The sequence below is a fragment of the Bombus vancouverensis genome, chromosome 12 (assembly GCF_051014615.1).
Source record: "Bombus vancouverensis nearcticus chromosome 12, iyBomVanc1_principal, whole genome shotgun sequence".
In the NCBI taxonomy this organism is placed as follows: Eukaryota; Metazoa; Arthropoda; class Insecta; order Hymenoptera; family Apidae; genus Bombus; species Bombus vancouverensis.
Window position 1 is genome coordinate 11,743,738 of NC_134922.1, and position 12,684 is coordinate 11,756,421.

Sequence of the window (12,684 nt, forward strand, 5' to 3'; positions counted from 1 at the left end):
ATATTATGATAATAATTGCGATATATTTCTTTATGTAACGTATAAGATAACAAGCAAAGTTTAAAATATATTCCACAGGTGAATCGAGAGCAACGTGTCAGAGAAAGAATTGTTAATATATCGTTTAGACAAGGATCAATGCCTTTCTTCAATTTTTATTCGGAATTTCAATTTTACTCATTGAAATTCTGGAAATAATAAATAATTCAAGTAAATTAATTAAATGACGAGAAATTTTGTCAAAGTATACTTTCTATTTGGTGAGAACGTTTCATATACGAATTACTATAATAAAGAAAAGAAAAGAGAAATTATATTCAAAGACGTATTATAAATGTAAATTTAGCAAAATACTGGTAACTCACCAATGTGTGCAACCAGCATTGTTCGCAATGAACGTGCCAGCAGCAAACCGAAGTCACAGGCTTTTTATACTGTTCCTGAGGACATAAAAGAATGAAATATTTTTGTTAATTAGCAAGCAACGAGCTTCATGTTTATTGCTTCTGTGTTTTCTCAGTCTCGGAAATTATTTAATAAAATTGCTACGTGAACGGAAGAAACAGAAGAATTACTAGGTGAAAAGCTTGAGAACAGAAATATTAGAAAGAAGAAGACAACGTTTTAAGAAGCTAGATCTATGAGAAGCGTAACAAATAATATCCAGTAAATATATTTATAATAGACAGTATAATGTTACATTTTAACCCTGCTGTCTTTCTTAATTTTACCCAAAAGTGTTCAATTTCAAGTGTTCAATTTGTTGGACGTTCCGTGCATTCCACGCTTTCTATGAACAAAATAGTTCGGAAAAAAGAAGATATCCGAAGAGATACTAACCGAAGAAGAAATGAGGATGACAGCAGGTTTAATGTATTGAACTGGCAACTAAGTGATTGCGATCATTTAGCTGCCAACCCAATGCACGTACATATCCGTATATGAGTATTTTGTAACAAATAAAAAGTGTATTAAATATCATGGCGTGAAGAGATTCCAAAATTTGAAAAATCATTTTGGAAGATAACCACGAAAATGAAATGCCTTTTACTGCATTTTACTGCTTGGTCTCTAATAACTTAATAACAACAAAAAAACTCATAAACGAAGAATCTATGTAAGTTAGTATGAAGAGATGGCGGAAGAGATGCAGTTTGTAAGAGAAGATATGTAACCGAATGACTTGTAGCCCCATTGGGAAGTAAATAAATTATGACAGTCGTGGTCTAAATCAGGAATCTAAAGAATCTAAAAAGAAAAATGCGCGTATCATTTTGAATTTGCATTACGATAATCTGAAATGATCTTTGCAAAGTGGCAGAAATTCAACTGTTGCATCGAGTTGGTTGTTGCCTCGCTAAACCACGATAGTCAGTTTAGACGTCAAGCACGCAACGTTAAATATCTCGAGACGTAAAATATACGATTTATGCCACTTTCCATAATCATCTACGCTAATGAATCTGCCACTAGCAAGAACTTACCATGCAGATGAGACACTTAAACGGTTGGCCACGCATTTCCGCTTCTAATTCCCGAATTCTGCCTCGAAGAGCCTCGATTACTGGCGTGTCACCGTCCCTTCTAGGCGACGTCGAGGCACTCTCGTCTTGTTCGTTCTGGCCAAGAGGAGTCGCTGTTCCTGGTTCCGGTTTCACCTCGACCAAACCTTGACCGATTTGTTCGGGTGTGTGCGGCGTGTGAGGCGTGTTGGACGCGTTTGGCGATATCACGGCTTCTCGAAGAGCGTCTCTTTCCTTTTGCTCTCTCGGCGTGCCATCCATACGTGGCGCGATCACATCGGCTTCGGAATACTGTGCAGGTCCAAACTCGGCGGCGTCGTCGCCATCGACCACCAGGTCCACGTCTTCCTCTTCCTGCTGATTAGATCCACCGTTGCCAGCGGTTGAACGATTGCTCGATGAGGTCGCCAAACCTGCAGCTACGAACGCAACAAGCAATGAACTTTAGGTATACATTTTTCCCCCATTATTTACAATTTATTTACAATAAATTGACTGTACAGATATCAATTAGACAGAAAACGATGGTTGTTTAACTGGAACTAAATACAAGAATCGTACTTCGACTGAAACAACTCTCGCAACTCGACAACGCTAACAACTCTATCTCTCAGCAACGCTAACAACTCTACTCCTCGACTTCTCCACTAACTCTGACTTTCGATTCACACTCACTTCTCGATTCACACACTCCCACCTCTCGGTTAGCGCTCTTTGATCCCAAAAGGGATTCTTTTCTTTTTTCTTTAATCTCACCACGCCCATGCTCCGCAAGAACTAGGTGACCTCAGTCACATAGGCTTTCTTCGACGTAAACTGACAACTGAAGGGTAGACGACACTGTTTTTATGATCCGATCTACCTCTAATTAGGCCTTTTTTTCGCGATACTACAGAGCATTTCTACAAATCTCATACAACGTTCGATGTTTTGTTAAAAGGAGAAAATTATTAATCTGATGTTAAATATAATACCGTGAGAATGATTAAGACGTGGATTAGTCTCGATTAACTGTAATCTTTAATTAATTAATCAGGTCACAACATCGTAATATGCAATTGTTTAAGTCCGATAATCCTCGATTGCTTTCAATCCAAATGCCAGATGATCGAGTCAACGATTATCGCACATCATTGTTGTTAAGGTACAGAGAGGATTTGGAAAAACAAAAAGTTTCAAATTTCTTTACAAATTATTTTGCTCTTCGTGTACGTTACTCTCTGAACGACTCGACGACCTACTCGCTTGTTTGCTTGTTTCTTTTCTTCTGATCGCTTCTAATAACTTCTAGCCGCTTTTGATCGCTTTTAATCGCTTTTGTCCCAACCGGGACCTGGACGTTCTTCGACGCTCACAAACACTCTCACACGTACAGTATAAATGTACCATCTATTTAACGACTGTCAGACGTATGGATTCGAGAGGAAGAAAAGCTTGTTCGTGCAGTGAATACGTTTTTAACCTCTCAAGAAAAATTATACAGAAATAATAGGATTTAAAAAGAAACACGAATACGACTAGGAAAATGTGATATTATGAAAATGAAAGCTATAGATCTTGTTGAAGAACGATTTATTCGCTTTAATTTACCAGAAAATCCTCCGACGAGCATCGACGTTGCCCGCACTCTTCTTTGACCAGCCCATTCATACTCTTCGAAAGTTTCAGCATCGCCCTCCACGTCCACCTCCTCTTCGTCCAAATTATTCTGACCAGCGGGATTTCCATTATTGTGTTTGTTCAAGCATCGTTCGACGTGCTGATTCAATTCCTCCGGCGTGCCAGATAGCCTCTCGCTACAAACGGGGCAAGAAGGTTCATCCGCTTTCCGTTTCCGGTTCTTCACACGGATTCTAGCCTGCACATATTTACGAACCACTTTTTAGAAATATCGTGACAGGCGTAATCACGCTATATCAACAAAATTCAGAATAAAAGTTGATGTACAATCGAAGAATAACATCGACAAATTAATAAAAGGAAATGTATCTTTTTATCTTTAGCAGAACCGATTGGGTAATTAATTTTTAAGCGACAAAGACTTTTTTTTTGTTCCTCCTGTATAGTAGTGAATAACTGTTAAATAGTGTAGGATTTTTTTATTTATTTAGAAATATTAGAAATTAGGGTTTCCAATGATTACTATCCTATATGATAATTTTATTGATCGATGGATCTATTTACAATGGATTAAACGGGAAACGATGGTTACTTAACGTGAACTAAATAATGTGTTATAGTTAAATAGTTGATTCAAAACTCACAACTAATAGTCTACAACTGAAAACAACTCGGCAACTCAACTCTCGATTCCTCACAATTCGATTTCTCACCACTCGACTCTCAACTCACAACTATCTCAACTTGACTCTCGACTAACAACTAACTCAAGTCGACTCTCAACTAACAACTAACTCAACTCGACTCTTCACCATATGACTCTCAACTCACAACTATCTCAACTCAATTCTCAATTCACAACTATCTCAACTCGACTCTCAATTCACAACTATCTCAACTCGACTCTCTACTCACAACTATCTCAACTCGAATCTCAACTAACAACTAACTCAACTCGACTCTTCACCATATGACTCTCAACTCACAACTATCTCAACTCAACTCTCAATTCACAACTATCTCAACTCAACTCTCAATTCACAACTATCTCAACTCGACTCTCTACTCACAACTATCTCAACTCGACTCTCAATTCACAACTATCTCAACTCGACTCTCTACTCACAACTATCTCAACTCGACTCTCTACTCACAACTATCTCAACTTGACTCTCTACTCACAACTATCTCAACTCGACTTTCAACTCACAACTAACTCAACTCGACTCTTCACCACTCGACTCTCAACTCACAACTATCTCAACTCAACTCTCAATTCACAACTATCTCAACTCAACTTTCATCTCACAACTATCTCAACTCAACTGTCAACTCACAACTATCTCAATTCAACTCTCATCTCACAACTATCTCAACTCGACTCTCAACTCACAATTATCTCAACTCGACTCACAACTCACGACTCGACTGCTCACAACTCGACTCTCCACTCACAACTTTGCAGGTGACAACCACCCGGCAAAACTCCCAGGCCCTTTTGGTCTAACGACAAATAGGCCTTCTCGCAACATTGTTTATCGTTCACCTGATAAAAACTGCCAGGACCTTTTTGGTCTAACGGCACTTAAACCTTTCCGCAATATTTCACCCGATATTTCTTAAGTCATTTGTCCATGATACTACACTATTTATTTACCTGTCTATTGGCTTTAATTCTCTTGTAAGTCTCCCATCTTCCATGAGGCGTTCCATCAGCGGCTGATGGGGCATGGAGCATCGGTCCATGGGGATGGTCTTGAGGATGGCCAGGAGGCAAACTCGACCTTGACGCTCGCGCTCGAGAGGATGCCGACGATATCTTGTAAAGTCGGTCGAGTTCCTGAGCGAAATGTTGCTCCAATTCCTGCGGCCTTACAGTTACTCCGCACGCTGGGCAACAGGACGGATCCGATGGAAATTTCTTTTTGCCTAAAACACGATTACACCCTGTTACTGTCATCCTGTCACAAATTAAACCACGCATACTTCATTTCAAACGTTTGTTCGTCCGCTTTCTATTCTATTCTATTCTAATTCTTCTTAACAACGAGATATCTAAGAATGTCGGTAAGCGAATTAAGAATTTCGCGCGATTAAGCTCGTGCATGACGAGCAGAAGATTGTTTCAGAGAGAAGAGGCACAAAAAGGCACCATGACATTACGAAATAGAATTATATTCGACGAAAGCAACGAACGAATGTGACATAAACCCCAAAATAAGTTAAACAATATGATAGAAAATGTTTAGTACAAAAGTTACTCACACTAATTGAGTATGCTAATTTTAAACGTTCTTTCACCGTAGATTGATGAAGAATTTTCCTAAAATTCAGCGAGTTTATAGCGTAATTAATTTTCGTTTCGCGTAATTTTATTATATTCGCATATCCAACATACGTCGGATATATTCGTTCTTAAAAGAAACATTTATCAACCGAGGTCCAAAAGAATTGTGAGACTGAAAAATGTTAGTTTACAAAGAAGATTCCGGATGCAGAAGTCAAATAAACTGTGTCGAGTGGTTACACCTGTTACGTACCTTCCACGTTAACATAAATTTTAAGGAAACCTGTTTCATAGTAAAAATTATTTTCATACGGACTTGCACGCGATGCATCGTTCCTCTGTATTCGTTCAAATTCAGTCGATTAAACGTGTTAAAAGAATATGATAAATTGATCAACGCTTCGAAACGAAAAGTCCGCAAATCCTAATTATCGATAATTAAAAGAATCCTTTAATTCTATACATAGCGTATCGATTTTCCAATGTATCTCAATTTCTGTATTAATTAAAAACCGATAGCATCTAGCGAAATACGTTCGATAAAGGACGTTGGAAATTCGACAGGAAACTATCAAACCATAAGAACTGTAATTATAAACTATAAAATAATGCAAGTAATTAATTCATCCGAATAACTGTAACAAATTTAGCCATTGCAATTTATATCACAGAGAAACAATCTGAGAGAGAAACATTTGATTCGATAAAAAATTGAGCAACGCTACAATTAGGTTCCTAACAAATGCCGTGTAAGTACACGATCTTTTCACAACTAGGAGAAATATGCTTCTTGAAACAACGAATAATTAACTAAAAGTGAGAAAGTGTTCGAGTTGCTACTTTCCTATAGCAGGAAAAACTTTTCGAGGGCTGATACTTGGCGATCTAAAAATAAACGAAAGATCACGGTATTCCAAAATTCACGCAACTTGTCAGACAGCAGACATACTTTTGCTCCGAAAAATATCGAATGGCGTTGTTTATTTTCCAAAATTCTCGTTACGTGCCAGATTTTCACCAATTTTCCAATCGCGTTTCGACAGTAACGCGTTATACGCAGGATCTCTGTACCGCACGTTGCTGGGACTCGTCATCAGAGAGGAATAATTATGAAATTTTAGCAAAATTTGACCATTTTAGTCCGCAAATCTAAGAGTAACCGGACTAAAACTGTATTCCCATCTTGCAACTAATTTGCTGCCATTGAAATTTACAACTGCCAAGCATCACACCTGCGCTACGTATTATACTACGATACCGCGAGACCACTATACGTCCAATAACACACGTCCCAGTTCAATGAACGTTCAATTAAATATATACGTAAAATATTCTAATTTTCCAAACAAACGTAGAACGACTAATTTTGCAATTAAAACGCATGTTGAGAAAAATAAGCAGATATTCGGATACTTTGGGGCAAAAGTAGCCTAAACGACGTTCTCGTGGGTGGAAGTAAGTTAGTAGGGATTTGGCTGAACAGCCGTGAGAATCGTAAGTTACATCGACACGAAGAATCTTGTTTCGAAAAGCTACCGTGTGCCCTCACCGCTTCTGGCGTCGTTTATTTGGAGAACGGCAACCGGCTATTCTCGAGCCGTTTAACATATCCCGAAGCGGTTCTCTTCCCTCGTGTCCTTCCTCTTTTCTCTCTTACAAACCGATTCTATTCGTCTCTTTTCCAGTTTTCACCTCCCTTCCTCCTCGTCGCTCCAAGTCGCAAACTTTCTTCTCGTCTCAGTTTTCTTTTCCCCTTTCAATTAGGTACACTGGGAAATTTATGTCCGCGCCCCGGAATACCCCGTGTACTCGATATTCCGTTCTTTATTGAAACAGACACCTTCTGTTTCCTTTATAGGCATTGCGGATGGCTCCGATTGGAAATAATCGCGATGCAAAATACCGGCGAGTGCGTTTCCTCGTTCCAGCGTTTCATAATACAACGACAGTTCGCGTTCGATTATTGCACAATCCTGCCGATAGGATATTGGCCTGGAAATCTCGCCGGTTTACTGCTTATTATTTAGATTGATATTTCGAGCGCCTGCACTCTTCAGCTAGACGAGCGAAGGTTAATTTGTCGTCGTACTTTTATCGCGTGTGCGTTTTTCAACGTACATTTTATGGGAATCGTACGCGAACAGCGAGATTCTTGGCGATCAGTTTCGTGAATTTTTATTTCATTTGGATTATTTTACCCCGCTGGGGGTAGCCACCCACATGATAACCAAACAACTAAAAAATTCTACCAAATGTCCAAATTGGACAAATTGTGAATGTGAAATATTGAATAAAAAAAGAAAGAAATTTGGATTGTTCGATCGAATCTTTGCGAGCGACGTTGATGATAATTCACTTGTTCGGAAATTATCCGACTATCGTTTGTACAGTAATATCAACGATAGTGTACTTGTTGAATCTAAAATGTTTGAATATTCGTTTGTACTGCGGTGATTAAAAAATCCAAGCTCCTTTTCCAAGAGACAAGTAAACTGAATTTTCGTATTCTAAGCTTTAGAAGATCGAAGAGAAATGTTAAAAAGAAGCAATAAAATTCCATACTGTTGAAAATGGAAGGTAAAGTTGATATTTTCCAGTAATTTTCTCGAAAGTTACGTCTAGTTTTGAAAAGTGTTTCGCAACAGCGAATGGCAATGTAAATTTGACGATATAAATTGATAAACGATTCGATAGAATGGCACTCGTCTGGAACTCGTAATCTTTTCGTAATCTTTGGAATTACAAGGCTGCTTCGGGTAGCGTAAGAACTCGTTCCTTCGGTCGTACAGTCTTATCGATGTTATCATCGAAACCCTGGAAAATCGTCAAGGGATGCGATTTCCATTTACAGAGTTCCATCTGCTGACATAATTAACGGAGGCAGTGCCATTTTCGCGTGCAAGGGTCTCGGATAAAAGGGGGCAAAAAAAAAAAAAAAAAGAAAGGAAAGAAAGGGGAAACTCAATGGTTAAACCGCAAGGACCTCCTGAATGTTTTTATCCTTCATCTAAGATGTTCATTTTCTTAAGCACGACCTCCTACTTTTTCCCTTTTACGTTCACATGAATTACAAATTATAAATTTGAACGTTTTATAATATTTGAACGTCGCCCTTTAAATTGCAATTTAAATTTTCATATAGTTTGTACACTTATGATGACGATATACCTCGGCACAACGAAACTATTGGGCTGGCAACTAAGTGATTGCGGATTTTGTTATTAGGTGGCAATGACAAAATCGGCAATCATTTAGTTTCCAACACGATATATTTCATATTTGTATCGTACGTCTATCTTCAATTTGTATCGAGATAAAAAATGCTTTTGATATTAAAGAATTAATTCGTAGAATATTTCACTCGACAAATATGAAATAAATTGTGTTGGAAACTAAATGATTGCTGATTTTGTTATTAGGTGGCAATCACTTAGTTTCCAACACGATATATTTCATATTTGTATCGTACGTTTATCTTCCATTTGTATGGAACTAAAAAGTGCTTTTAATATTAAAGAATTAATTTGTAGAATATTTCATTTGACAAATATGAAATATATTGTGTTGGGAACTAAGTGATTGTCACCTAATAACAAAATCAGCAATTACTTAGTTTCCAACACGATATATTTCATATTTGTATCGTACGTTTATCTTCAATTTGTATCGAGATAAAAAATGCTTTTGATATTAAAGAATTAATTTGTAGAATATTTCACCTGACAAATATAAAATTTTGGATTTTGTCATTGCCACCTAATAACAAAATCAGCAATCATTTAGTTTTCAACACAATATATTTCATATTTGTATCGTACGACTCTCTTCCATTCTTACCGAGCTAAAAAATGTTTTTAATATTAAAGAATCAATTTGTAGAATATTTCACTTGAATCGAAAGTGGAACATTTCAATAGATGTTGAAAATACGATATCCAGATACAAGTGATGTAATAGCGATAAGTATTAAACAATATACCCTAACTAATACACTATACGTAATGTACAATGATACAAATAGATATATCATTTTTTTCATTTTTTTAAACAATGATTACAATAGAAGATATAGTACCAAATATAAAATATCGCAGGTTAAGTATAAATCGGTGGATTTGCGACAGAACGAAGAAAATTTAAAATTGAAATTTTATCGAATCTGCTTGGAAATTTTTATGCAAACGTAAGAAATTTAAATAACGAAAGCGTTTAATCAAACTACGTGCAAACGGGAAATCGTTATCGTAATATAAATTTTGCAAATTTTTTTTTTTTTCAAGGAAAATCAGAGTTGCTTCACTTCCTGACTTCTTTCGTTCATTTCCTTTCTTCTACTTACTTTCCAGCGTTTCTGCCCTTTCGTAACTGCTTTCGCTGCTCTTTGCCCCTCGTTTCGATAAAACGACGATGCTACTCCCTTCGTCGTCGCGAGAAGCTATCTCCCGCGACTCTGACCATAACCGCGCTATCATTTACACTTTAAAACGACTACGGAAGATAGAGTGGTAGCGTATCTTTAATTAAAAGAGTCGGCTGCCTAGGAGTGCGGAATGAAAAGATTCTTCTCACTCTACGTCGTAAGGGTATCGCGTTATTAAAGGGCGAATCTACCGAAAAAATTCTGAATAAAACCATTTTTGTTATTTGCTCTACCTGAAGTACAATTACTTCTATTTTTCATATATGTAACAATAAAAAAATATTTATTTAATGCTATATAATTTTTAGGAGAATAAAAAAAAATTTTAAAGTGATTGTTAGATATGATGTCTATATATACAGGGTGGTTGGTAACCGGTGGTACAAGCGGAAAGGGGGTGATTCTAGACGAAAAAAGAAGTCGAAAATATAGAATAAAAATTTTTCGTTCGAGGCTTTGTTTTCGAGAAAATCGACTTTGAATTTTCGCTCGGTACGCATGCGGCGCGTTATAACGAATCTCAAAGTCGATTTTCTCGGAAACAAAGCCTCGAACGAAAAATTTTTATTCTACATTTTCGACTTCTTTTTTCGCGTAGAATCACCCCCTTTTCGCTTGTACCACCAGTTACCAACCACCCTGTATATAAAAGCAGGCATTCATTGCAAACATATACTCAGTGAAAAATTAGTATATACGCTACGAACAGTAGTCTCAAACGTACAATTACCGCTAAAGACAATCTCGCTGCATATCGTAGCTTATTAATATGATTGACTGCTCAGATACTTGGCGAAATATATGCGTGCCATAAGTATAATTCCTATATTCCATCCTCTATTTTCACACCTGTTTCAAGTTTCACCAACGTGTACAAATACGATAGTAGTGTCTCGTTACGATGCCAACGAAATTTCTATATCTTTCGTATCAGGTTAAAAAGTGTCTTTCTTTCGCAGACACGTGTTTTACAACGATGCATCTTTACACAAACACGAAACCTAATCTGTCAAACGTTGTGATTCGTATCATGATAAAACAAAACGTATATACATAATTCGATAAAATCTTGTACTTTTATTATTTCCTTGCAAAAGAAAAGAAACCTTTCGGACGACCCAATACATAATTATATTTTGATTTTTAACACAAACGGAGAAATATTTATGGCGTTTCAGAGTGCAAAGAATTTATCTGTAAATTCTCTACCCTGGCTGAAAGATGGCAATACAACTTTTTATTACGCGAAAGGGAAATAAAACTTTCCATGGTATAATTAATTGAATTTACGAACAAGCATACGAGTAAAAGTGTTTTACGTAACATACAAAAAGACGTATAAAACTCGAACAAGACCTGGATGAAAAACTCGAAAGGAAGTAGGCGAGGAGAAACGCACCCTATAAATTAAACGTTTGAAAAACACAAAAACCAGACTGAAGAAGCGCGAAACGAATAAAACGTTAGGTGAAAATTTATCTACACGAGTGCGTACACGAGTTTCAACGAGAATACGAATATTACGTTTATTCGTACAAGTACTTTTTCTTCGAGAAACGAATAAGAAGAGAAAAGAAAATGTCACGTTTTGTTCGTTAAAAGCCAGCAGACAAACAAATTAATCATCGACGCGTATTCATACTTTCTCATTCTCCTACTTTCTTCTCGTTTTCTCCACGCAACATCGAATCGGTTATTCCGATAAATTAATATCACAACGTTTCCGATGTATTTATTAAACAGGTTACTATTTTTCAGCTCGCTGTATTACATATTCGCACATATCTTATACGATTTCGCAAACGTATTTGTAGCAGCATTCATGAAAGATTCAAGAAAGAAGGATGCCCGACTCCTATGTCGATGAAATACAAGCTGCAGGTAATTAGCTCGGAGCTCGTGCAGTATTTACGGCCATTTAATCCGGATAGAGCAATTAGTATATATCGATGGTGCCAGGTTGGTGGTTACAGATGTAGGATAGGCCCCTACCTACCACGTATAATCCGGTTTTAATTAAATAACTGAGTCTCTGTCTCTCTCTTCCCCCCTTTTAACTCTCCATGCCAGTCACCCTCTGCCTTTTTCTTTCGAACTTGCTTCCGTACAACTTCTATTGGACTTAACGTAACGAAAACAATCGAACATCCGAGTTTCCATGCGAATTTTTTGACAATTATTCTCCTTCCGAAATGTAAGATCGACAGATGTATTTTTGGTATTTTTAGATGCTATAAATGTAGAAAGGTTTTAGATATAAATATCGTCAAACTTTGTGAAATAGTTCTGGTTTATTTCATTTGTTAAGTTACCATTTATATGTTTCTATTTGTATAGCGTTGTATAGCGTTTGGTTCGATGATGTGTACACATTCGTACCATCGAGAGGATTGACACAAAAAGGCTTAACAAATGAAAGTAAATGTGATTTAAGTAGACGCTCGTTCTATCTGCAGGTATAAACCTGTGTGAAAAATTCAGCAAAATCTTTAACTTTCAGAAGTATAACTGCTAACTATTTTAAGCAGAAGACTACGTGTGTTGGATTGGTAAACAAGCAATCACTTAGTTGCCAATCCAATATATAGAGAAGCTAAGACTATGTATTTTAATCTAAAATTGTTACGATGGTTATCTTTTCACGTAGACGATTCAGAAATTTACAGACAATTGAAAAAAAGAAAATAAAGAAGTCGATATTACGAGTTGTATTTAATGTTTCATTTATTCCTCCATCCGCAAACTTATCTCATCGCAGATTTCTTAGGTTTTTGTGTGTCAAAAAATTCCCCAAAGCTCCTGAATACTCCTGAGAGTTTCCAGAATATCGTGCA

At 36.9% G+C, this 12,684-nt stretch overlaps 1 protein-coding gene across 5 annotated transcripts in view; it reads right to left on the minus strand.

Moving 5' to 3' along the window:
* LOC117155271 (E3 ubiquitin-protein ligase Rnf220) overlaps positions 1-12,684 on the minus strand; it is a 202,703-nt gene that overhangs the window by 4,804 nt on the left and 185,215 nt on the right. For all 5 annotated transcript variants that reach the window (XR_013059658.1, XM_033331082.2, XM_033331079.2 and 2 more), the window contains 4 exons: positions 4,801-5,072; positions 3,114-3,381; positions 1,485-1,942; positions 366-440 (listed from right to left, as the gene is read on the minus strand). Coding sequence is in view for 4 of the 5 variants with exons in the window: in XM_033331082.2 (XP_033186973.1) it covers positions 366-440; positions 1,485-1,942; positions 3,114-3,381; positions 4,801-5,072 (1,073 nt within the window). In the remaining variant the exon portion in view is untranslated. The remainder of the gene's footprint in view (positions 1-365; positions 441-1,484; positions 1,943-3,113; positions 3,382-4,800; positions 5,073-12,684) is intronic.